The 27,369-nt window shown below is 41.9% G+C and overlaps 1 protein-coding gene across 1 annotated transcript in view; it reads right to left on the bottom strand.

Moving 5' to 3' along the window:
• The window catches only part of AKAP13 (A kinase (PRKA) anchor protein 13), a 58,626-nt gene extending 33,548 nt beyond the window's left edge, over positions 1 to 25,078 (bottom strand). Inside the window, exons 1-5 of the mRNA XM_010020851.1 lie at positions 25,002 to 25,078; positions 21,108 to 21,244; positions 14,208 to 14,554; positions 5,928 to 6,111; positions 4,599 to 4,707 (exon numbers count right to left, since the gene is read on the bottom strand). Of these exons, the coding sequence (XP_010019153.1) occupies positions 4,599 to 4,707; positions 5,928 to 6,111; positions 14,208 to 14,554; positions 21,108 to 21,131 (664 nt within the window). The 5' untranslated portion in view covers positions 21,132 to 21,244; positions 25,002 to 25,078. The remainder of the gene's footprint in view (positions 1 to 4,598; positions 4,708 to 5,927; positions 6,112 to 14,207; positions 14,555 to 21,107; positions 21,245 to 25,001) is intronic.
• Between the last annotated feature and the right edge of the window lie 2,291 nt (positions 25,079 to 27,369).

Raw genomic sequence — 27,369 nt, 5'->3', positions numbered from 1 at the left:
ATCAAAAAGTTTAGCTAAGAGTACTTCTAACCGTGGGAGCAGGACACCAGTGCACAGCTGTGTGTTTGCAATTCACTTTGTGGGGACCATGAATCGAGTGCTTTGTTGAAGACAGAAGAGAAGGACAGAGCAAAGGGGAAAGGAGGGAGAAGCTTAAATATGGAAGTGGGTAGTATCACACCTGGGAAGAGCACAGGACTTTCTGTTGGGAAGGAACAAACCCACAGTGAAGACTGGGAATGGAAAGGAGGAGAATTTAGATACCTACAACACAGATGGAGTGTAGAATGTTTAAATTTAAGAAGCAACCAAAATCTGTTGGACTGGAAAGCAATTTCCCCCATGCCAGTATGGACACGAGGGATGTGGGATAGTTCCCTTGCAAACCTTTGATTTGAACCAACTAATGCAGCTACTTTGAATTTCATTTAGATAGAGCATTCTCTGTTCTGGTTTATTTCAACAATCTAATAAAACATGCTTAAGAAATGGAAAACATTTTCAATTATCTTTGATAGAACTATTTAAAAAAACCAAGAAGAGCCTAAATTAATTAAATCTTCTGCCTCAGTTGGACTTCTTTTAGCAATGGAGTTTACAGGAGGGGGAAAAAAAAAGCTATCATATAACAGTTGTCTGTTTCCCAACAAAACTACTCTGATTATAATCATGATGTAGATATGAGCACCTTCATGATGTAAGGTGCTGGGTTGCAATGTTTGCTTTTTGCTCAGGAGGGGAAGCTGTAACCAAGATTTTTGGAATTCAGTATCAGGGATTCTTTCCTTTTCTCCTACTTCCACTGAGTATTGTACTTATTCTCACCTATGGAGGGGCAAGGATCTACCTCTTCTGTTAACTCCATGCATGGCAACAACCTCAAGACAAGTATTTTGGTTTTAATAAAAAGATAACGACTATACTGCTGGTCAGAGTGGCAGATGATGATATCTGCCACCTGGATACAGACCAGATCAGATGTGGTGGTGCTGATGTATAAGACTTTGGATTATAATCCTTTTATTCTGCTATTAGTTAGTATTCAGATACAGGACTAAGATAATGCTGTTAGACATCATGCAGTGAAAAGGTTCATTCAAAGTTTGCAAGGTGAAACTTCAAGGTCTGAAGCAGGAAACCAGATTTCCCTTTGTTTCCGCTCATAATGGCTGCAATGCACAGAAAACAATTACTTACTATCCAGCTCCTCCTCCTCATCACTGGAAGAAGAGCCAATAGAAAAGAGAGTTTTAGACTTAGGAATGAGTGGAGAGATGCTGAAGGAGAAGGAGATTCGTCTCGATGGTCGAGTCCGGCCCTGGGCTGAGAAGTGGGTTAACAGCAGATATTAGAGCATGCTTGAAAATGCATTTAATAACATAAAGGAGAGGAAAGCGGCCAAAGCAAACTAAAACCAAGGCAAAGGAAATGTCTGCAAAGCAGCTGGCTTCAGAAAAGGCACAAGAAACAAAGAATTGAGAACGTGCAATTTCCAGAGGATGCAGGTTCCAGAGGATGCAGGTCTTGCTGCATGCATAACTCCAGGTTCAAGGCTTTCCATATTTTTGTTGCCATCTTTTTATAGGACCTCTTCATGAAGATTTAAATTTGAACCGTTATCTTCCCAAACGGAATACCAACAACTTAGTGGATCTTTGGACAAAGGGCATCTGCTTCACTGAAATAACAGCCAGGGAATTGAACTAGAACAACTCAAAGTTGCTGCGTCCCCATCACTCATATGGTACATCAGTGCATCCTCAGGAAAAATGACTGGGAAACTCTGACCCTGGGTCAGGTCTGACCTAAGGGTCCTACATTAAGCAGCTACATCAAACATCTTCAGTGCATATACTGAAGTACTTTTAGGTCATTCCATGGCAAGGATAAATCAATTCACTTGTACAACAGGGGAAAGACGCTGAAGACCTTACCAGTATTAAAATTCCAAGAGAAGGAAGTAGAAATTTTTAGTCTCTTTGAGCAAAACGTGCCCTTTCAGCCACATACAAAGAGAATGTTTTGTATTGCTGATATCATAATCCCAAACTGAATTGAGAATATGAAAATACTATCTGAGGATATCCAATGCAATGCAAGCAAACTCCCCTGAAATTCTCCTACAGCCATTAGTCACAAATGCCAGTTGCTTAGAGGCAATTTGACTAAAACTATATGCACACTTTTCCAACGTAAGCAGAACAACCACGGAGGGACCCAATGAAAGGCATTTAAATTGAAGAATTCTAAGCAAGACTTGTACATTAGTTTGTTTAGACTGCCTTTCAAAGGAGTAGTTTTAGTGTCCCAGACCTGAAGAACATGACTAGGCAACACTGCTTTCTTTCTTCTGTAGTCTGCTGTCTATTTAGACTAAAAGTCAAGATGAACAATAATACTTTACTGTAAATAGAACCACCTCCTCCAGCACAGTTCAACTCAACTTCCATTTCAGTGGTTTTATTTATAGTAGTTCCTGGCTTTATAACGATGCTCCACACTGGAAATTTGCTATTCCAAAGCTGAAAGCAGTCTTCCAAGCACTCCAGCCAACAGCTCTTGTGACCTCTCTCTGTAAAATGCTGAAGGATTAAGAGTTGTGAATGGCCACAGCAGCTCTTGGAACATCTGAGACATCAGATGGAGTACAGGCTAGAAACTCGGTCTTGGAAATTGCTCCTGCCTCAGTTCACATGACAATAAACAGGAAAAACAAGAGAAAGCCCTCCATATGTTTATTAATTTGGATTTAGTTTTTGAAGCTTTGTGCAGAACATGTTGCTTTCTTCCCATTCGGGCACGTTTGCAGGGATCTGAGAATTCGGTTTTGAACACCTACCACAAAATTATGCAAGGGCAAGTTTTCCTGGAATTCATCTCCATGAAATCAAGGATTTATTCTCGCATCTCTCTCACGCATTCTGCTGCAGTAATACGAGTGTCAAAGCTAGGTGATAACAAGGGAGTTTAAACAAGATCTTCTTTTGAAAGGCACTAAGCTGCTTTACATGTACTTATGATCACAACTCAAGTAACACTATTCCTCTTTGAAAGTGACTGAGGAAGAACCAAGTGATACTCTGACATTTCCAAAGTCGGGAAAGCATCAGAGTTGGGAAGAGAGTCCATGACCTGTGAAAAGAATCCCAGAGTTGGGAAGAGTAATCCTTTTGGTTGCTCACCCCAACCGCCTGAAATGCATTGATTTTCAGAAACAACACTGCTATAACAACGAGGCCCTTCTGAGGAGTCACAAACTAACAACTGAGAAAATAAAGCTCACAGAAGCATTAGTAATTCTTAACCTTAGTGTCCAAAACTCAGAGACATCCACCTCAAAGCAGAAGACTAACCCTGGTATTTCTTTCACAATCACTCTGGAATCTTATTACGTCTCTTCCTTCTCTCTCAACACGACCATCGTGGCAAGGCTGTCTCTAGAAAAAGATGGGGTAACCAAACCTATCTACCACCAGCTCAGGCCTCAATGGCCTTTTTAACATGGGTCAAAGAAGAGAGAGAAAAGTGGAAAGGCAGGAAATTGTCCAATTCCAAGAGGGAGGTACAATCCTCCCCTGTCATAACCCCTGCCACAAGCCTGAAGGGAAGTCTCAAGGGAGAGGCAGATAAACCTCAGCTGACCAAGCTTTCTCAGCCACCAACAGCCCACTCGCTGGGAGCTAGCCAAGTTATTCATAGTGTTTGGTTACCAATAGCAATAAATTGGTTGCTTAAGAGAAGTAATAATGAAGGTCTTCAGCCCAGTGAGGAAAGGGGTGCGCCACTGCATGGAGCAGGAGCCGGCCTTTCCACGGGACAGACCTGCCTGTGCTTTGGTTACCGTTGCTGAGGAGCACATCCGTTAGGCCACGTGCTTATTAATCACAGAAGAATGATGGTGAAGGATTTAAAGACATCTACAAAGTGCAATATCTGTGAGCTTCTACCAGCAAACCTCCTGAATGAATAAAACACCCTTCTTAAAAGTGCCTTTCACTTGTTCAGCTTTGCAAGGAAGAAGCATATTAATAAAAAGGAAAAGATCAGAGACCATCGCTGATTGACAAGAGCAATCTAAAATGTCAATACAGTTTCTGGCTGGCAATTAATAAAATGAAAGCATGTGTAACATGGCCTTTCCTAAGCACATCCAGCTGCAGTCTTCTGAATGACTTTTTCAGCTGCAAGAATCCATCCAGTGATGTTGCTGAATTCACTGAAAGAAGTGAATTCTTGTTATCACTTCAATTAAGCTAAACTGAAAAATTTCACCTCATCATCATTCATTATTTTCTTCAGGAATGAGATTCAATAAATTACACCCAACTGCCTCAAAACATTTAACTCAAAATAAATAGCAATGAACTCCCCCAAGGAGAACAACACATGGATTCGCAAGCTTCCATGTTATCAGTGTTCAGAAGACTCTAAATTGAATGAGTTCTGCCTTTCCACCCGCAATTCCATGCAGCAGTGAAACATTTCACATAATACAGGAAAGCAAGAGCAGGTACTAGCAAATTCTGCCTTGGGAAGGTAGCAAGATACACTTAATAATACAGGTGACAGAATGGATAAGGAAAAACTGTGTTACTCACTGTCCAGCACTGGTTTACTAATTGACATTAGAGACATAGATTTGGTCAGTGGAGATGAAACAGCAGAAGAGCAGAAATTAAATCCTTGTGGCTGTGACGTTTGATGCATCTGCAGAACAGAAAATAAGCACATTGAGCAAGTATGTCAAGAACAGCACCACCATCCTGGCTTCAGATCAGTGCTCACATTTACTGAAATTCTCACTTTCAAACAGCGGAAAGTTTCAGTGATCCCAGTTAATAGGTGAGAAATGCAATGACCATGAAAAATATAAACTGTTAAACAGGTAAAATGCAACGTTTTGCTTTGTCTTAAGTGTAAGACAACTAATTATGCAAGAAATGGCAAGCTTCTGGCTGCTTGATCTTCTTGCAAGATACTGCAAGACAGATGCTGGTAACTGTCTGTTGGCCACTAGAATTACTGCTGTGATTCCAGCTTCTCAGTATAACTAGACTGTGGTTCAGCATGGTAAAAAATACGATGCTTAGCCGTGTGTTCTCCAAAAATGTCATTCCTCAAAGCAAGAGAAGACATGAGAGTCATGATATCACAGCTCTACAGGCCAGACCTTGCAGGACCCGTTTACTGCCTTCATGTACAGCAGTGACTTTATGAGGTAAAGAGACTGGCTGGCTAATGATTCTGGCATGAACCCAGAAAATACTATGGCTGAAACTTCAAACTCAGAAATCCAGCGTATTAGAGTATTTAAGGCTGTAATTGTTTCTTTTAATAAAAAAAGCAGAGACTCTCATAATATTGTGGCACATCAATAGCTATCACAGACTTCCGCTCCAGGGAGGCCACTCTTAATATGCAATTAAAATTTTGCTTAACTATTGCTTATTATAATGGGTCTTTTGATTCTGGTTACAGCTATGAAAGAAAAAAAAAAATCTTTATTTTCCTCCTACAATACGAAAATAAACCTGAAAACTCCAGCAGACAAATTACTACTTGGCGCTTTGTGTGTATTTCAGGACTGCAAAAGGGAGCACAAGCATTAATTGCAGAAACCTTACAACACCTCTGACTGATAGTATACCTACATCCATACTAAAATGTTTGTAACTCTTCCACAATCACTCATGCCATCAGTGGAAGAAAACTAAGAATTTTCCTGTTCTCACTCCAAGACTTTGCCCATCAACCATGTTGCCCCAGAGAACCAAGAAGCAAATTCAACACAGTGGAAATTCTTCCACGTTAGAGATGGAAGATCTTAATATTATATATATATGGTGGAAGCCTTCACTTGGGAAGATGACTTTCAAAACATGGAGGTATCATTTTCTAGATATCTAACAATAGTTGGACAGCCTTACCTGGTGATCATAGTCTCTCATTTCCCCTTGCTCAAGCTCTTCAGTGAGCAAGACCAGGGACCCGCACTGGTTGCTGGCAAGTGGACTCCGTCTGAGGTCTTTGGAGCTCAGAGAAGCTGCCTCCAAGTTTGTAGAGGGCTTCTTGTTCTCACCAGAGTCTCCAGCAAGGCCTTCTAGGCTGTAACTGAAGAGAAAGCATGGTGGTTAGATGCTAACAGACTCTCAGGGATCAGTGTCTTTCAGCACACAGCACCTTCAAGAGTAAAACACAAGGCAGCCACTAACTGAACTGTGCAGGGAAACGCTGATGTTATTCCTCAGCAAGTTACTTTTTTAACAACCAAGTGCAGACAGCAGTGGAAGGGTTCCCTGTTTGCTTCAGAACAAACAGCAGCATCTTTGTACCTCTAATAGACACAGTAGTTGCTCAACCAACCATTCATACTCCTGGTCAGTAGCCCTTCCTACTTTTTTTTCTCCTTGAGTGGTGCACAGAAAAATCTAGAAACACCTATTCTAAAGATTTTTATATTTCCACATTTTCTCTTTAGTAGCTTTCACTAGGCTCTCCCTTGGAATAAAGTCACTCAAATTACGCTACCTTGTATTAGCATGGTGCTGTCTGTCTTGGACCAATACCCAACGTTCACCTCTGCAGACACATTCTCTCAATCTATTTAGCACTTGGCGCTGCACAAAACTTTGGCACTGGTAATGTCCTTCTTTCTGCCAAAGCTGGCTTCTTTTTTTTTCCTCCTTTTCCCCATTTTTTAGTTTTTATTTTTATTATTATTTCTGTTTTTTAATTCACTGCATGTTGCCTCCATCAGCCAACCCATCCATTTTATCATTTGCTGAGGAAGCTACATCTTGTCCAACAGAGCCAAACAAAATCCCAAACTTTCACTTGCAGAATTGGTAGTAATAAAAAGCTTGGCCAGCCTCTGTAGAGACAGCTACTGACAGACAAGCAACCTCTACAGAAAGACGTTCATATACTCTCTTCTCACCTACACAAAACACTCCCTTTTTCACATGTAACTATTTCAATTTGATATATCTTCTTGATATTATCTTTGCTTCTACCCTTCCTGCTCGTTACCCCTAAGCATTGATAAATCCACTGCAATGCCAGTTTGGGCTAAAGGGCAAGTGTTACAGATTCACCTCCTGGTACACTAGCACAACTCCATGGTTAATGTTTGATTCGAAACTCACAAAGTCCTGCTCGTTTGAAGCAAGACCTACCCTGGATATATACCTCAACCTGAGGGTAACCATCATGTCTCAGTGGCCAAAAAGCTGACATTTAAGCAAGTGAAGGGGGAAGCACACTCTAAACTGTACAGATTATTTAAACAACCGAAACAGCTTTAAATTCAGGTAGACTTGCATAGTGGTGATTAATGTTCTGCATTCCTTTAGAAGCATTAAGTGGCTGATAAATATGCACCTTCAATGCAAAAATTGCAATAAACCTTGAATAAGAAGATTTAGTCATTCTTAAAGACTTTTTCATGGTAATTAGAGAGAAAGAAGACTAGTTGAGGCATTTACAACTTAATCTGCTAAAGCAGATTAAATTGTAAAGAAGATTTTGACTCAACAATGTGTATCAGTAGCAGGCATTATGAAGTTTATTCTAAAACACCTGCAGAGAGAAGTCAGTCCCATTTCTATTGATTATTTATGGCAGAAGAATATTATTTTCCTTGCAGCCCAAAGTGTTAACAGTGATGCTACACAGTACGGAAAAACCAACATGTAGTTTGTTATGACACAAACAGCTCAAAACTGCAAATGTTAGCCCATAAAAAGTTGTCAGTGGGTGATACCGATCTGTAACTTGTATACACAGACCAAACATAATTCAATATGTAACAGGGACAGATTATTTCTTAATATCTAGTCTTCAGAAAATGATTTTAATATTTCTACCCACAACCAGCAAGAACTGCCAGAGGAAAGCTATAAGGCTACAGAATCTGGGACACTGGCTTCCAGGCAGTATCAGGTAAAGATCTGATTTGCAAGCAGCAATCTCAACTCAGAGACTTTCTACAGAAGATTCAAGCTGTAAGTGCCTGGGAAATTTAGATTGGGTTTTCACAGCAAGTTTTACATGATTATTCTCTTTGAAGAAAAAACTAGACCTTCCAGTTCACAAAGAGCAAGTCTGTATGAACTTAAATCCTTTACGAGATCCATCCAGAACAAAGTGGCGCTGAATCACATTAATTCATGTTTTGATTCTTTGGCTGTCACAATTACCATTATGATCACTGCTGTGGAAAAAAACACGCCTTAAAATCATCACGGAATAGAGCAGCTCAAACCAACAGTGCAGCTTCTCTAATGCTCGAGGCCAACAAAAAGCAGCCACCACCTTCACCTGCACCCCAGTTCAAAAGACCCATTCCCAGGACTCATTGCTGGAGAAGCAGACAAAGCAAACACACACGTGCATGCTTCAGCCAGAGCAGCAGTGGAAAAGGCGACGCACGAGAAGCTGAGGACAGGGTGTTTGCAGTGCCCCTTTGCTGCTGCTGCACATTGATTTATACTGTACCTTCTACAAGTAAAGTCAGGACCCATGGCAATGAACTGTACACCAGAGGGACACCAGCTCAAACTAGGAACATCAAAAGAGGCAAAGAGAGGAAAAGGGCTGTGATTATGGATTGTTATGGAATAAGGGAATGTTAAAAGACTCTCACACTCTTGCACATCTTAAAAAAAAAAACCCTAAACTCATAAATAATGCAGTAATTACTATATATTTCTGGCTGCCAGAACACACCAGTGTGCTCCAAGTGACCAAGGTTACCATCAAACGGGTGGCAGGACAGCCCATGCTTCCCCCAAACCGATCCCCTCAGTGGGTATACAATCTATTGGAGAAACTGCTCCTTGCAGGGAGAGTTTTGAGGGAAAACAAGGTTGAAACATACCCAAACCAATTCTGCATTAAGTAATCACATGCATCCATTGTGTTAGTAATGTTTAGTATTCTTCTAGGACCTGTCACTCAAATCAGAAAAGGAATCCCTTAGATATATTTAATTAAGTCCTCTCCATACAAATATTAATAACCTGAGGCTACACTTGGGAAAAGTAAGGCGAGAGTTACATTCTCAAATGCTGCACAGCAAATCAGTGAAGAAAGAAGGAAAAAACCCGGCTTGTCTTCATGTTAACTTGGGATTAAATCAAGTCCTCAAATAGTACTTTGACTAGATAAACTTTCAGATCCCATACCCCAAAAGAATCCCAAGTTGCATCTTGAAAGATACAAGAAATGCAAATATAGAATGCAAATATTTTGGTGGTTATTTTAAATACTACTTTTGTTATTTATTTTTTCCCCTCTGTCAGCTTGTGGCCCAATTGCAGGTTTTGCAGACACAGAGAAATCAATCTTCTTGTCAGCTATCACATATAAAGGATCCCTAAATCCTGGAAAAGCTCTCAGGAAACATACGTTGTCTGAAAGGAATTTTGCATCAGCACAGATCTACCAGAGCAGAACTGCACAAATCCTGCTCCCAGCCCCTGGCCTGCAATCCACATGGCCAGGAGCCTATGGAAAGGGCAGAACAAGCCTAATCATCCCTGGGCCAGGACTTATGAGTGCCAGAAGCCTCAGAGGGCACAGGGGAAGGTTTAAAGCCACTGACTGCATCATCTCATGCCAAGTCCTCATATAGTTTCCAGAGAGTACAACAATGGAAACATTCAGGAAGGGTTTGACAGTTTGTTTTCAACAGTGGAGTTCAGATAATTGCTACCTGCTTTGTTAAGGATGTTAACTGGGTGAGGATGCACCTGAAGTACCTGTGCTTTGTACCTCAAAGCTCCAGGTATGCTCCACCAGTAGCTCTCAGCACAGTACCACAAGCCTTCTTGATGAAGACATACCTTCCCATGACATACCAATATTTCCAAGTCCTTCATCATTATCCAACAAAACCATCAATCAGGGCATGCAAAACCCCTTTACAGGAGATCACCTGGGGAGGGGAGATGAGCTATTGCATACATTAGCCTTGTGGGAGAGCATAAACTGCTGGAATTACTTTCAGGCTGCTGCTCTTTAACTGGTGTTAAAGAGGATTATACCAAAACAACTGGGAGACCAGAAAAATAAAGAGGATGCTTATGAAAGAATTAACACACATTTCAGGTATGATGAAGTATTTTAAGTTGCCTGTTTGAGACCATAAGCTCAGTGTTTCAAGATATTAGGACTCTGAAAACTAACAGAGCTCCTACAGAGGAGCCTGAACCGACAGCGGGTAAAAAGATGTTCATTTGCATGAGCTGAGAAGATGAGCACTTCCTCAAGAGCAGAGAGTGATGCAAATAAAGTGGCTTCATAGCAGTAAAAAAGGATGCAATTTCTTGTGCTTTTTTTAAACAGTCTTTTTTTAAGACCCCTTTCCTGAACTGTACAGCACTGCTCATATGGCTTCATTTATGCTGATGCAGGGTAATGCCCGGTGATTTCTTTGGTAATAACATAATGGTAACAGCTTTTTCATATGTGGAAATATGGTAGGTTATTTGTACACACACATAACCCCATCCATTTCAAGGGAGGTGAAATCCTGAGTTAACGTGCCCCAGAAGCAGAGGTAGAAGATGGGGGAGATGAGAAGAGGTTGAACCACTGAAGGGAGGAGGTTAAACTTCGCTTTTTTCAGCCTAAAAATGTGTAAGTGTGGACAGTCCATGTGTCTGCTGTGGCAAAATTAAATGTCCTATTGTATATGTTAATAGACACCGCCAAGGTTACGTGAGTGAAACTGCATATTTGCATGATGGATGACAAATTAGAAGTCTGGTACACAGAAGAAAAACACAAATGGAAGAAAATATGAAAGATGGTTATAAAAAAACACTCTGAACTCCCCAAAACCAGCAAAAGAGCAAAACTAAAGCCACTTAATTCAAGCAGCTTCAGATCTGCAGAGTATTCTCCAACTCTGAGATCGTGTCTGATGCATCCCCTCCCCAGGTAACCCTCCTGCAAGCCCTGGCAGGAGTCTCTGATGTGCTTTATTACGCACAGGTAATACTTGCAAGTAAAAGATTACTTTAACACAACTCAAATCTTGCACATGGCAAAGGCCAACAAAATGATATCAAAGATTTCTCCACATTATTAACGTAACATAGCCTGGGGAAAATGGCTTGAGCATTTGCTCTGTGGGTCAGAAAAGCTGCCCTGGGTCAGACTGGTGAGGGAAAGCAGCCAAGCAGGATGCACAGCTCTAACGCCAACGGTTCCAGAGGTACTACAGGTTTACTAACATGACAGTATGGAGTTAGTAGACTTTCGAACGCAAAACAGTTAGTCACGTTAATTGGCTTTGTACCTTCTCCTATGAATGGGAGGCTTCTTTATACCATCCCCCAGAACTCGCATTGAACTGAAAATGAATCATGGAGAGTGGTCAGCAGCTTGAATGGAAAAAAATGAACAGCTGAAGGAATAATATCCCCAACACATGAACAGCAGAGAGAATGGATGCACAGGGAAAACAAAATGAAGTATGAAAGGAAATAATGAGTCTTGCTTTTCCTCCTCTCTCTCTTTTACAAATAAATCTGGGGCTTGGTTAGGGTTTTTTTATGTACAGAAAGAAGGTTTCACAGGTATCGACCCCACTGCAACTTAGCTGCTGCCAAGCCAGGTCGGGTAAAAGTTAAGATAAGGACAGCTATTTGACAGAAGCTGTTCACAACCACACTTAACATGAGCTCCAGTTCTGAAGTGCTTAATCCATCAGTGAAAAATGCCAGCGTTTCTTTCCTCGGAACCAACCGTAAAAACACTGCATCATTGTTGAAAAACAGGCATTGCAAATCCGCTGTGAATGTCAGGAATTAACTGAAGGATGAAGATCCTTTTGTGGCAGCCCTGTTAGTTTTCTTTGTATCTTTAACAGCAAAATGTAGACACAAGGATTATCTGTGAAGTGCATTTGAAGAGAAGGGTGAAGCGGAGGGGAACTGAGCATGTTTTCACATTACAAGATGATTACATTTTTTCTGTGAACGTTTATGCTCATCCCTCTTACAAACATAAAACATGTAACAATGGAAAAGACCAAATCCTACAAAAGACTGATTTTTTTCTTCCATAAGTTCGAGTCCTGTATCAGCTCTGTTTAAGTTTGACTTAGCTACCTTTGCCATCAGAGGAAAGTGGTGGGAGCAGCACAGCCTTGTCCATCAGCAGGACAAATCTTCGCTAAGCCTTTTGCTCTGTGTTCCTTCACTTCAAAGGTTTACTAAAGTCAAGTTACAATAAAGGGATTTCCCCTTTAATTGGAAAACTATCTACTGCATGTGAAATGAATAAGTAAACACCCCGAATCTAACTGATTTGTATGAAAGTCACTTGTTTGGGCTTCCATTCCTCAGTATTTGTTGTTGCTCACTAAGCAACCAGAATCATAACATCACAACAGCCACGTATGAAAAGAACAAAAAAAAAAAACAACCCACCCCAAAACAACCCCCCAAATAATCCAAATTCCTTTGTAACAGAAACACAAAACCAAACAGGAATCAAGTCAGCACCAGAGACCCACCCAGCTCTTCTTTCTGAATTAACCTATGTGACAGCCACCCTAATGCAGCAGCAGCTGCATCTAAGAGCATACGAGAACAATTACTCTTCCTTTAACTCCAATTTTCTTACATTTACAATGAATGTATTTTCCCCTATCAGGAACAGCCTCCAAAGTCTGACACAGGAGAATTTAACCCCATCTGTTAACTGTTAGCAGTAACTGCCAGCTATGCAGTTTATTACCCTCAGAAATCTGTACATAACAGGTCCTACACTTAAAAATAAATCTCCCCAAATGAGTTTATGAACTTACGGACTCATCCCACCACAAACCTGCATGTATACCTTCCGCTGACTCTTTCATAGCTTTAAAAAGATAGGTATTACTTTAATTAGTTCAATATTACCTGGGGACTAAGAATGAAGCCAAAAAAAGATGGCAGTGGTAAACAATAATAATAGTGATAATTAATCTTTAATCCTGTGTTTCTTAGAGGGTCCTGAATGTTTTTCACCATTGGCTTTAAAATCTGAAGGGTCTATGATATTCCTTTAGTGATACCCACAGCTCCTAACATGTAAAGGATGCACACATCTGATGGGAAGCTGCTGGCTCTCACAGGAATATCCAAACAGGTCAGTAACAATTTACCAGGAACCCGTTGTGAATGGCCAGCTTTAACTTAATGGCATCACCAAATGCAACAGCTCTGTTTATCTTAGAAGCAGAGCCATGGCCATGAAGATGGCCGCAGGCAGCCGGGAGAGCAGCACTGTGCTGCACACCTTGGCTTCCAGCCCCTGTAAGCTGCAGGTCTTACAGGGAGGGACAGGAGGATATGGCACCCTGATCCTGCTAGAACAACTGCCCATTCATGCTCTAAAAGTGTTAAAACTCAGTAAAAACACTGGCCAAACCTCCATCAGTTTCAGAACACGCTGGCTTTAACCTCAAGCATCCATCAGCCCAGATGCTGACTGGTGCAGAGCATGGCAGGGAATCTTACACCAACTACTTTATTGGTGTGCATCTTCCTCCACTTCTTATTTTTCCCTGGTGAGACAGCACCTTTTCTCCCACAGTCACTTAACACCAGCATCTACACACTTAAGTGGCTGTTGCACCTCTTCTTCTTCTTCTGAAAGAACAAATGGAAGAACTTCCCTTCTGAATCTTCCTGAGCACCACTGGGGACATTGGTGATGGGATAGGTGAGACTTACTGTCCAAGAGACTCTAAGGTAGACCAGTTCTGTGAAACAGGGACTACCCACCTCACCACTACGAGAAGCCTCCACACCTCATTTATAAAACACTGGTGCCTGTGCTAACTCTTAATACAATCAGAGCAATCATGGTTGTGTTTATTTTGTGATCAATGAGACTTAACACTCCAGTAATTCCTTTAACAAAGCCCTTCATAAAGAAAGGGGTAGTGACAGTTCAAATGGAAGACTTGTCCCAAGGTAATTCCATTTTATCTGGAAAGCTCAAGCATACTGTAGGTATTAAGCACTTTAATCCTGAAAGTTAATTTAAAGAAAACAAACAAACATAGGTTAGGAGATTGCCTTCACCCCCTTGAGTGAAAAATAAATAAGAAGTGACATCTCAGTTTTCTGTTTTATCATGCCAAGTCTAAAGCTTTGATAAATACATGTGAGTGGGTGCAAAGTAAATGAAAGCAGCTCTTCACTCACCTCCTCTGATTTATTTCTGCTTCATTGGTGGCATTCTTCCCTGGCCCCCAACTGTGTCGACGGAAAGGTGACAGTGGCCGCATGGAGTTCCGTAAGACGGAGGAATGAGTGGGCACATCCGTGATACTGTCCAGCTCCTCTTCCTTCTCTCCTCCCTCTGTGGCCACCATGTTGATGCAGCTGCCATCCAGGCTGTGCCTGTCCTTGGGCTGGACAAAGTTCCCCATTGGTGGGAAAGGAAGGGATGTGTCACTGCCCAGGGATGAGTTCCTCTCCAGGGACATGGTGTCATCCGCAGAGGAACTGGAGCTGGTGACATCGCATGCAGATTGCTCCTCTTCAGGCTGCTGTGAAAGAGAAAAATTAAAGATTAAAGCAGAATCATAGACTGGTTTGTGTTGGAAGGGACCTTTAAACATCATCTAGTCCAATCCCCTGCCATGATCCTGGACATCACTCATTAGATCAGGCTGGTCAAAGCCCCATCCAACCTGACCTTGCGTACTTCCAATAGAACGAACACATTTAACATTTCAAATAAATGCAAACATTTTATACTTCACATGAGCTGAGAGATTTCCTAGTCGATAGCATAAGGCAAATTAACCATCACAGAAGTGAGATGTTTCGCTCTGGTTTCAGAAGTGGATTAAATGCTCTGCAGAGCAATGTCTTTCACCCCTCAAGTCCCTGGCTGCCATAACCCTGTGCTCCCAGCTTGGTCCTCTGCCTGCCTTCCTCTCTCCAATTCCATATGTCATCCTGCACAGCAATTTCTGTGCATTTCTGTCCATTTCTGGCTAAACCTGTTATTGGTGAGGGTGCTTCAAAACTACCAAAGGTTTACAGAGAGAAAGTAATGGGGAACTGAGTCATCATGACACCTGATGACAAACTCCAGCCTCTCCAGGTGCCCAGGATGGGTCTGTAGCTCTCAGCCGCGAGAACTCAAGGGCAACATACTGTTCTACTACATCATGCAGCACAAAAGGGACAATTATGCAGCAGCAGAGAACAGACAGGAAAGACCTAAAAGCTTAAATCTCCGTCCCCCACTACTTTCCATTAAGCAGGAAGTTAATGCCAGGGTTTGCAGCATTTTTCAATTCCAACTGTAATTGCAAAATACTGTTCCAGAGGCTCAGCCACTCTGTATTACATGTCTCGAGTCACACTGTCATTTTCTGGTTTAGTTTGCTCAAAAAGCAGTAAGTGGAAGCCAAACTGGTTCTCTTTGGCCAAAGGCCACATGCTGACCACACAGCCAGAGAAGAGCCTGTGCGTGTTCTGCGTTCCACATGGCTGGCATGAAAAAACACAAGCCCCTCTCTGACATCACCTTCACTCTGAAATGGTGTTTGCCCAAGGGACTGACATGGGAAGTTTCAATTTATTCTCCTGCAGAGCCCTGTGCTCTATCATTTAAAATAATAATAGGGAGAATGATCTGTCAGACCATATATAATAGACTATTCAGCAAAGCCACAGCAGTTAATTGTCTTCAAATAGCAGCCTCGGTGGGTCTCAGCAGAAACTGAGTGCTCAAGGAGCTGCAGGCTTCTAGATCTCATGTGGCACAAGACAGGGGGCTATAAAATCCTGTTCTGAAAGGACAGATGGGCATCCAAACCCATGCAGGGCTGGGTGAACAGGAGTGATGCTACCCCACGGCAGCCCTCGCCTCGGATCCTGCTGCCATGGCTTCGTTCAAGCCCAGCAGTGTTAAATGCTCCAGACACTTTTGCTTTTCTGTGCCTTTTTTTGATTGGCACACATTATAAACTAAAAGCTATTTTGTTAGACTGCATAAAAAGAAACTGAGATATTCAACAAGTATTGTCATCGAGTATTTCAAATATAAAGCCCTGCTTCAAGTTTGGCTATTTTTTATTCTTATTTCAGTTTAACAGGTACACAATAATGTTCCTAAGGTGGTTTAAACAAACGCTGTCACACTATTTCCTTTCTCCCATCCATCAAAGGCAAAAGAAAAGAAACAGCATCGACAGCACAGCACTAAAGACCAATCTACCTTTTAAACACAAAATGTTAAAATATATCCCTCCAAAACCATTCATTTCATCATAAGAACATCAAATTTGATTCGATTAATTTGTTTAAATAATTTTATAGTACACTTATGCTGGGAAGTATTGGATTTGACACCCATTTGAATTGGAAGAGTAGATTAAAACAAGAAAGAACTGAAATGGATGCCCTGTAAATTTTTTGATGTTTAGTGTTATTCAAGATAATCTGATATTGGTGTGAGTCACGATGAGCACTTACTGAATTGCTTAAATCCAGACAGATTAAGGAGTCATTATTTGGACAACACTCCTTCAGTAGAGGAAACAGTCTGCTTCACTTTTCTGAGACACAGGAAAATACTGTAATACAGGAGGGCAGCACAGCAGGGGGATAGCGGACTACCCGCCAGCTGTACAGTGGAAGGATGGGAGAGTTTGGAAACATTAAACTTGGATGCAAATCTAGCAACAACAGTGCAAAATGTCAAATAATATAGGGAGGAATTAGAGCAAAAAGAGGGGGTTTTATTTCCCACATGAGAATACTGCTCCAGTTTAAAATGCAGAACAAAACCTGCTTCCCTAGCAGGGAAGATTTAGGGTTTCTATTGTAAATTGCAGTTCAAAGAGATGTTATTAAAAATGTGAAATATATTGGGTCCATTTTAACTTTTACCTTGAGCATCAGACTGACTAGAGAACAGAGTGAACAATTCCCTTGAACTTGTGGCCCTTGCTTATTCCTCTAAATATATTCTGTCTTCAGTTACATGATTTTTCAGGTTTGGGGTTTCTGTTTGAAACAGCAAAATAGTTAATCCTGGTCTTTAACAGTTAAAGACCAGAACTCTGTCTGCACAATGCCAAGTGTGGCTGACACATCTAAGAAACATCTATATTGCAGCCACCTCTGCAAGAAATTAGCTATCTGGCCAAGCGCCAGTAAATATGCATTGCTCTTTAATCCTATTTGAGTAAGAAAATACCCTGTCTGTGGAATGGAAATGGTTCTCTAATGTGTTCTTTTCATACAGGAAAAAAGAAACATTACAGAAATATTTTCTTCAAGTTAGGCTTGCTGCACTGCACCTCAATGAATTCAACCCTTAACTGTGACCATAAAACTCACAGCTGAAAAGAACCCTTACAGACATGTGCTAATGGGCATTTGCTTTGCTCTCAGAAACAACAGTTGGTGAGAAGCTGCTAAGAAAAAATAAGGTAAGGCATAAAAAGTGAGCTTTCTGAGAAAGAACATTTGTACTTCTTCAAGAATAGGGATAAGAGAAATCACTGGGATGGTGGGGATATAAGGGAACTTCAACTAAATCCCTCCGTCTGTGGGAGGTCTCGATAAGTGGAATTAAAACATTCTTCCACTCATTTTCATGATGACAACATGCAAAGAGCTGAGACACAAACTTACTCCATTCTGTGACCTCCCATGTGACAAAGACATTAAAGGTGTTACAGTATTTAAAGAAAGGAAGGAAAAAAAGCCCACAAAACACTGACATCCTGAGGTTTATTTGGCATCCCATTATACTAACAGAGTCAACAGCTTTGCTTGGGTTGATTGTAGTGATAGGACAAGAGGTAATGTGTTAAACAGGGAAGTTCAGGCTAGATATAAGGAAGAAGTTCTTTACTCTGAGGATGGTGAGGCACTAGAACAGGTTGCCCAAAGAAGTGGTAAATGCTCCATCCTGGAGCAGGCTGGACAGAACCTTGGGCAAGATGGTCTAGCGTGAGGCGTCCCTGCCCATGGCAGGGGGGTTGGAACTAGATGATCTTAAGATCCTTTCCAACCCTAACTACTATATGATTCTATGATTCTCTGATACAGAATCTAGCAGAGTAATTTTTTAATTAATTTGTCTATTGCTCCAGGCTCCTTAAAATTAACCTCAACAGTGGCCTTCTGTTAGTTATTTATGAGAATTTTTAGGATCCGGATTGCAGGAGTCTTCCCTTGGTGAAAGGGAAACTCTCTTCAATCTTTTATTCCTTTGGGTTTGGTATTTTTGCATGGATGTTGGGGTTTTGTGTTTGGTTTTATTTTAAAGAGAAACAATTTTGAAAAAATAAGTACAAAATATTTATGTCTTTGCGTATTTCCTTGTGCAAACCAAAACAAAGGCAGAAATTAAACAACATTCAAGGGGTCAAGCCGCGACCCCTTTCTTTGACAATGATCTCTGAGTTCCTGACTTTGCAAGGGTCGTTTGTCTGAATCATTCCCCAAGAGGCACATCGAAAAGCTGCATTTTGGTGGCAGGTTAAAAGTTAAGATGAGCAAAGCATATGGGCTACGCCCCAGGATGCTGCCGGATGACTGTGAGAAATGACCTTATGCAGCATTAATCATTCAAGAAGGAGGGTGTTGCAAAGCCTGCCCAGATGGCTGGCTGGGATGATGAGGAAAAGGGGATAAAACACTGACGCAAAAAAAGAAACCTTTCTGCTGAAGCCTTAGACTTCACGTTGGAAGCAGTTTCTGTATTTCAGTGACAGCCTCTGAAGTCTGAAAAACCAAGTCAGGTTTTAGTGCCAAAGCTCACTGAACCCAGCAGCTTCTGTTATACAGCTCAGCCTATGTCCTTCAGAGAAAGGAAACGGGACAGACAAGCACAGATGACAACAAGGAGATGGTAAGTGGAAGAGCACACACCAAACACCACGGACAGTTTAAGGCACCTGCAGATTTTGTGACCTCAACACCCCAAATTCTTCATGGTGCTGGGTTAAAACCAGGACTTAGAATCTCTGAATTTCAAGCAGTGTCTATGGAAGCAGCCTAAAGACTCTGGACAAACAATGGCATGTTCCTGCTAATGTATTAAGCATTTAACAGAGGAGTGATTTATACAATAAAAAACAACTCTTAAGAGATGAACAGTTCAACTCTTGCTCCATATAAAAGGGAAACAAGAACTGAACTGGTAATAACAATAATCAACGTGACACTGAAAGGTTTGAGATCCTCTTTTTGTTCAAAAACAAGTTCTCTTCCCGATTTGGTATGAAAATTGTGCTATTTCATAGGCTTATAACTAACCTGCTACAACTCAGACATGCATCTTTTAGACAAATTCTCAGAAAGGAGACAAAGAATCGAGTTAGTAAGCAAAACAGAGACAAAAAGAAAGTGACTGAGGTTGAGATGAGCTTTGAATAACTTCCTAAACTCAACTCAGGAATCTTTTAAACCCACCTGTAGATGAAGTTTGCAATTGACAGCATCATGAGAACAATGCAAAGGCTTCCAAATTAACAAATTCCCTTTCTATAAAGAAAGTAATTTCCTCCCTCTTCCCACTCTCCACCGGCAACTGAAGACGTGCTTTCCACGCCACCATCTCCTTTCCCTGCAGCATCCCTACTACACTGCACTATCTACTCTTTTTAAGTTGTGATTTTCCTTTCTTGTCTCTGGAGAAGGAAGCTTTCCCCACGGGAAAGGGAAAAGGTAGAATTCTGTACACTATAAAATGCACTGTGTTCCCACAGCACTCTTCTCCCACACATCCCCATAGAAGCATTAAATCAGGCTCAAATGGCAGTCAGCTGTCGTAATTCGTGCCACTCTACACAAGGAAATTGAAGACAGTCTGTGCTCTGCCAAACAGCCTTGTAGTCTCACAATCCAGGGTCCCACATCACTTTGAGAGTAAGATGGGAAAGGGTGAGGCTGGTGAGCTCTGTGCCCTACCACATGCATTAAGGATGACTTTACTGTTCATTTATAGCACATGAGATCACTTAGCCTGGGCTGTGGTGTTTCCCGTCCCACTGGAAAATATTCACCATCATCTGATTTGATTTAAACAAACAGATTTTTGTTTTGTTAAATGTATTTCTCCAAAAGCAAGTGTGAAATGTAGTCTGAAAGTTTAGTTTTGCAGAGCAGGAACCATGCTGGAGGTGGACCTAAGCATGGGATTTATGATTCTATGATTTCATGGAGCTGAGACCAACAGCAATGGCTGCTCTAGAGAAGGATGATGTCTTTGATTCTGCATCATATTTTTTCTTGGTGTTTTTTCATCACCTACTCACATCAAGAAGAATATAAATTACCAGCAAGATGATTCTTAAAAAGCCAAATGGAACCACCCTCTGAATAAATTCAGGCTGCTCTGATGCAGAAGACTGATGCTAAAGGGTGGCATCCCATGTTCAGGACCTTAGGTCTCACCCACTCCTCCCTCCCTTTCTCATCCGTGAGCAACACAGAAGGTACAGAGATGACTAAGGTTAGTAATGACTTCTGCTGTTGATTTTAAGCAAACCTGAAAACACTTACTTGCACGCAAAAAGGCATTAAGAGGTATGTCACCCTGGCAACAAAACTATTAATGGGAATTTGCCTTAAGTATTAAGACTGTTTCCTTCCTATGCAGGGAGTCAGGCTGAATTTACAGAAGAACACTGGTTCCTCTGAGAATTACAGTATATAATTCTGAAGGTGTCAGCACAGAGGTCATCGTTTGCTGGAGAAAAGCTCTTTGTTACAGGAGTTAAAGATGGCTTTCATATCATCTGTGCAATCCCTAATGACCTTGTGAGACAATCCACCTTTTCAACTGTTTCTCTAGTGCCTGATTTACTTCTGGACAGTTGAAATTTACTTTTATCTTTTTCACATTGGGGGCTGCAAGATTTCTGGAATTCTGCTGCAAGTGAAAACATCCCCCGTGTTGCTGCATCCGAAGAGGGAACCAGATCCTTCCTATGTATTCCATTCTAGCATAATTGCTTCCAGGTTTCTAACTCACCGGTGAAACCAAGACAATCTGCATCTGCAGGATAGGTTTATTGAATCAGGCCTTGGAGACTTTTTAACCATATCCCAACCAGGCTTTCCTACCTTTCCAAAGACAAGGTCTTCCATCCCATCACCAGGCAAGGGGAAGAGGTCAGACTCACTCCCGGACTCTCTTTTAAGACCACCCTGTGACGAGGCACAGACGCTACTCAGCCCATCCTCCAAGAAGTTCTCACATTCTATGGGAGCAAAGCAGAAAGAGTTACGAGCTGATGCTTTCTGTAGCATCTGTACATACAACTCACTCACAGTAAATCCAAGGATTTAAACCCAGCAGCAAACACAGCTTTATAATGTTCACCTCCCCAAACTGTCTGCAATTTTGCTAATAATTTATTCAAGACTTTAAAACTTCTTTTTAAGGCACCATTGAAGTACATGGTGCAAAGATTCTGCACTAAACAGTCATATACGCTTGTTCCTTGAGGTGCTGATAAATATGCTACGTATCAGGTACCCCACACTGAGCATAACAGGATGTTTTCCATCAATTGCAACAACTGCAAAGTTAGAGTCGTATTCAATAAAGGCAGAAATATAACTTGATATTTGTTTTCTTTCTCAATTAAAGAATCAATTTCGTCTCAATGCCAACGTGCTTTAAATGCATATTGGGATGATTATCTCATTCCTCCTTCTCTAATTGTCACTGAAAAGTCACTAGTATGACTTCCATGACAAGCTTTAGTTTTTTTAAGATTCAAAAATGAAGTGGTTTTCTTTTTAATTCTCAGCTTTCGTAACTGCTCATATTGAAATACAAATACAATGCATCTCTTTTCACCAAAATGCTTCCAGGTCTTTGTATTCGGGTGATCATCAGCATAGAAAAATACTACTGGCCTTCCTCTCCAAAACCCTTAACAGACAGGTATTTGCATAAAAAATGCCTGTATGTCATTTCATTTGTGCAGCCTTCAGGCAAAAGTATTAATGAAAATGTTGGCAGTAACTGAATATTCTTTTCTCCAAGCTTAAAATATTTTCTAATTATTAGTATTTTTTTAAAATAAAGGTGTTATTTTGCAACTAACTAAACAGATCCAAACCACACTTAGCTCCCTGGAGAGGAGCCAGGTCGATAAAATGCTGGGTTTACTCTTAAATTACACCTGACTAACTCCACCCTTGGCGACATTGAGCTTAGACATCAATGCAATGATGACAGGTTTGGGTAGCTCGAAGTCACCTTTTTCCCTTCCCCATCCTTAACCTGCTCCTGACAGCAGCCATCAAACACCCCGGCTCCACTGCTGGAGAAAATAATGGGAATTTATTGATGGCAGTGGGGCTGCCCCTGTCTAGGGCAGAGGGGAACCAAAGCCAGTCGGAAACCCCATTACTCCATAGAGGAGTTTCCACACCACAAAGAATTGGAAAAGCACTTACTGGAGGCAGCACGGCTGCTCCCCGGGCCTGCTCCCCTTTCGGTAAACCTGGAAAATCTGAAGTGCTTTTCCATCACTGAGGAGGAGAAAGGAGGGGGAAGAGAAGAAGGGAGGGGAAAAAAAAAACCCAGAAGGGAAAAGCAAAGAAGAGACGGGCAGGCTGTGAGGTGCCGGCCGTCCAGCTGGCACGGGCACAGCATCTCCGCAGCCCAGACTGAAAACCAAAGGGGCTCCAGCCACGTTCCAGTGGAAAATCAGTGGGGACGGTCCAGATGTGCCAAGGGATGGATACCTCACCCCGGTGACAAATCCCAAGAGGCAGCAAAGCCTCTTCTGCATCAGCCTCTGAGGAATAGAGGAAAGCAGCGGGGAAGGATGATGAGGAGCAGCGTGATGGGGACCCCCACACCTGAAGTCATCTGTGCTGAAAAACCAATTCCCAAACCCTCTCTTCCCTCCACTCTCCTTTATTATTGGATGGCTGGGGGGGGAGTGCCTTCCTCCTCCCTTTTTCTCAGTTAGCTCATTGGGTTTATTTTCTTTGCTTTAAACTGCACAGGTATTGCACAACACTGAGCTCTGTCTCCCACACCCGTGACCTGGTGAGCCTGGTGACAGCACTGCCATGATATGGGGACTGTGACTCCCATCACACATAAACCCGTGCTCATTTACAGCACAACTGTGCTTTATCTGCTCCTCTCTGTGGAAGTGCAGGTGAAAATACAATGATGATGGTAACACACTGCTGCAAGTAATACAAAGGCAAAAAAAATTACATAGTAAAAAGCCCTAGAAAGAAACTTTCCAAGCAAGTCTCTTACGTACATTTTCCAAACCCTTGTGTCCTCCAAGGCAGGGCTGAGCCCTCCAATTCCATGCTGATAGCTACATATCTGTTACACTCCTTCAGGCATTTCAATTCACAAGCACTGACAGAAAATGAGAAGCTACAGTTTCTGGAGTTAACTTCTGAGATTTGAGGACCCTGTTCTCACAACCATTTCAGCAAGATTATTCAGCAGGTGAAATAGGTCCAATTCCCTATCAAGTGGTGTGTTTTTAAGTTACCCATATTACAACAGCTAGTGGGTTTACTGCTGTTAGGTGCTGCCAGATTCTTCTTGCCCCCCACTACACTGCGTAGCACCACAGTGCAGCTGGAGTGATGCACGTGCAGTAACAACATGGTTTCTGGAAAGGCCAGAACATGCAGAACTGCTGCTTCAGTCTGACAGGAGGGCACATTAAGAAACTTTAAAACCCTGTCTCTTTCTGCTTGTGTTACAGACATATATTACTGTAATTATGAATATATATTTGTATATATGGCTACCTGATTACATAATAAACATTGTATTTATATAGTACGATGGATAATTAATAAGTACCTAACTGATACTGATCCATATGAACAGAGGATTACAGATTGGGCATGTCAATGAGTACATGTCATTTTGCAACTGAATGGAGAACAGTAACTCTTGCCTGAAGCATAAAAACATCATACCAAGAGGAAAGACATTTGGGGACACAGTTAGGAAGTAGTATGGTGATTCCACAGGTTCTCCTGTAAAACACTCTTGAAAGAACCATTCCCTCGTCATGAATACTCTAAACAGCACCGTTTATTTTTAAATTAAAAAAGTTCTTTAACTTTGATGGGAGCTAGAACTTCTACGCAGAATAAACCCCTCGGGTCAGTCACCTGCATCATCCCTTCTTAGCCTACACTCCAAAAAGATCGGGTTTGAATTTCACACTGACACTTGGTGATTTTCTTTCAAGTATCTAAATGGAAAGAGATTCAGGTGAGACCTCTGCTTGTAACGAAAGCAAGGCAAGAAGTGTCCTCTCTCTGAACAGTCCAAGCAAAGTCCCTCTTCAGGGCCCTGATAAATTCTTCCATTTGTTTTGAACATGCTTAGTTCAATGACAGCAAATGCTTTTTTCCTTATCTTGGACACCAACCCCTCTGTGAAACTTGCCCAGACAAGATTTTCTGTCCCAGTGGAAGAGCCAGAAAGCACCAGCCAGCTCGCAGGGCTGGGAGCTCGGCATGGCTGGTGGGCAGGGTGTGGGAACGATGGCTCTTGACAGCCTTCCTGCTTCCTGAAGCCTGGAAACTGTGGCAACTTTCAGAGGGGAAAAAAAATAATAGAAGGAAAAAAATCAAGCCATTGATTTGGATCTAAATATGGATTGAGGAGTTTAAACTTCTACTGTTTTCCTTTTACTGTTCTATCCTTTTAGCTAGAAACCACATCTGTGCGCCCCATCACACCTTTCATGTTTATTAAGAAAGAAAAAGATGAAATATTGAGGTACTTTAATAACATCATTATCTCAGAAGGTGACACACCAGACAGCTCGCTGCAAGTCAAGTGCTGCAGCCATGTGCAAGGCAATGACTCACAGCAGATTCATGACACATTTTCTTTAGTTTACGTATTTTCCCCATCGAGACAAAGAAGTCAAAAATAAGAAGAAAAGGAAGGAAAGGAAAGGTGAGGAGCTCATCCAGAGCTGCCACTGGCACACTGCTCACCTGGAGACTCCTGTGTCCGCTTGCGCTCCAGCAGGGAAGAATCGGGACATGGCTCCAGCGAACACCAGCTTTCACGGTTTATCTGGAAAACAGACCAGAGCAAATCAGAGAAAGGCCACTCTGGCCAACATTAGGCTCTTCTGCAACGTCACTCTGCATTGACCAGAAGACAGATAGTTGTGGCTTAGTTCTGTTTTATAGCATCGCTAAACAAACCATTAAAATATGCCAAAAAACTTCACTTCTGCGTGGAAAGTCTGACTTCAAGGTGGCTCCCGCTCAAGGCTGGAGTTCAGAGGGACTATGAGCCAATGTTCAAGCTACTAGTTGAGGATTGGAGAAACCTGGCTTCAATTCTCACTTCCATTTGTAGCATAAGTGCAGGGAAGATACTCCTCTGCTTTATGCTTTGGTTCACTATCTACAGAACAGCAATTCCTTACCACTCATACAGCTGTAAAGATAATTGCCATAAAGATAATGTGGAAATGAGGGCTAGGGAAGTGCCCAGGTCATGATGAGAACCAAAAGCACTTTGTGTTGTCATTAACTGAAATGACAATGATGTTAGAAACCCCCTTTTTAACACTAAGACACATCACATGGTTTATTCAACATCAGCCCTTATCATGTCACCCTGCTCCTCACGCCTTCTGTGACTTCCAGTCTTTCAGGAAGGATGACTGATCTGTTCTCAGCCTTCTCCCTCATCTGCCTGTGCTTTACTCTTTCTCACTTGGATTGTGCTGTCCAACATTTTGACCCTGAAGTCTACTGGACTATCCACAACCTTTGGCTCATCCAATGCCTGCTTCCTGTCGCTTCTGTCTACAGCCAGTAGACTTTGGAAGCCCCTTTGCTCTCTCTGCTTTCTCCAGTCCAAACACCTTTCTTTGCCAAAGGCAAGCAAATCTCACCTGGACAATCCCATGTCCCACATCATGAAATCTAGAGGTTGTTTCCCATCCTGACCTGCCTCAACACACAGGATCTTGCATGTTATGTTGTACCTAAAATAAAGCTACTGGAAACAGAAGACTGGCTTATGCAAACTATTTCTCCTACCCTTTCACTGGTTTTCCTTCTCTCTCCTGAAATAATTTCCTTTTCCCTCTCTCTGTCAAATGGAGGATTTTTACTATTTCCTTTTTGCCTCTGACCTGTCCTCAAATCTCCTCCATGATCCTGCTCCATTTTTGCAGTCCCCTACCATATTCTCATCTCATTAATATTCTCCTTTGTCCCATATTATGAAATTCACTGCTTTTTCCTTTTTATGTTGGGGTTTTTTTTCAATAAAGAAAAACAACACTCTCCTACCCCTGACCTGACTTGCTGCTTTGACTAACGACCCACATCCTTCTTCCCTTCCTCGCTGAGATCATGGAACTGTTTATTTGCAGTTGGCTGGTGCTCCTCACCGGTCTGGCTGCATCCCTTTGACCCTCTCTGGAGGGGCTCCTGCCAGCACCTCTGCTCACCTCCTGCTCATCACCCAGCAGAGTAAACGCTCCATTCCTCAAGATCCATCAGCTACTTTCTACAGCACATTTTTCTTCCTTGGGATTTGCCCTCCTCCATACTTCTGTGATGATAAAATGGGGCTAGAAGGGCCTTTCACAGGTCAACTAGTCCCTTTCTGCTGCTCCAAGTCAGGCTCAGTTATAATCTGAGAAATCATGATCTAACATGCCCTTAAAATCCTCCAGCAGAGAGGATGCTGTGACCTTCCCCAGTCAGCAGCTCTTGCTGAGGGAGACAGGGACAGAGCAGAAAAGATCTAAGAGAAGAAAAGTGAGCAGGAGTGTTCCAAAAGGGGTGAAGGAGACCTGGTGCTCTACCTACCAGTCAGGGTCTTGGGTGACCTCCCCACCCCAGTGCAATTCTACAGGCTCTTCTTCTCACATATGATGTACACTTATGATGTATCAGTCGCTTGCTGCCTCTGCTCATACATAGGCATTATGTACACATCCAAGAACTCATCAGACCCCTATATGTACATACATCTAAGATCTCATCCTTCCCTGCACCTCTACTCAACACACGTACACACACACCTGCACACCCAGCTTCTCAATTTACATATAGTACATATGTATTAAGTAAGATAAAGAGGCAGCCTGAAGTCTGAGAAAGGCTTTGGTAAGCCCATTCTAAAAACAATGAGTTTTTTGTTTTCCAAAGTGACATAAAGATGTTGAATTTTAACTGCTGCATGGACAGTGGCTCACTGTTTAGATTCTTTCAACAGAAGAAAGATACCCCTGTTCTCAGCAAGGCTGAGGGGTATCAAACCTTAGCAATTAAACTTTATACTGCAGAATCTAGACATACTTTCTTTGTCTCAAAAGAGCTGTAGAGCCAA

This window comes from Nestor notabilis, unplaced genomic scaffold (genome assembly GCF_000696875.1).
Source record: "Nestor notabilis isolate BGI_N333 unplaced genomic scaffold, ASM69687v1 scaffold5768, whole genome shotgun sequence".
Classification (NCBI taxonomy): Eukaryota; Metazoa; Chordata; class Aves; order Psittaciformes; family Psittacidae; genus Nestor; species Nestor notabilis.
This window is presented reverse-complemented; position numbering and strand designations above follow the sequence as displayed.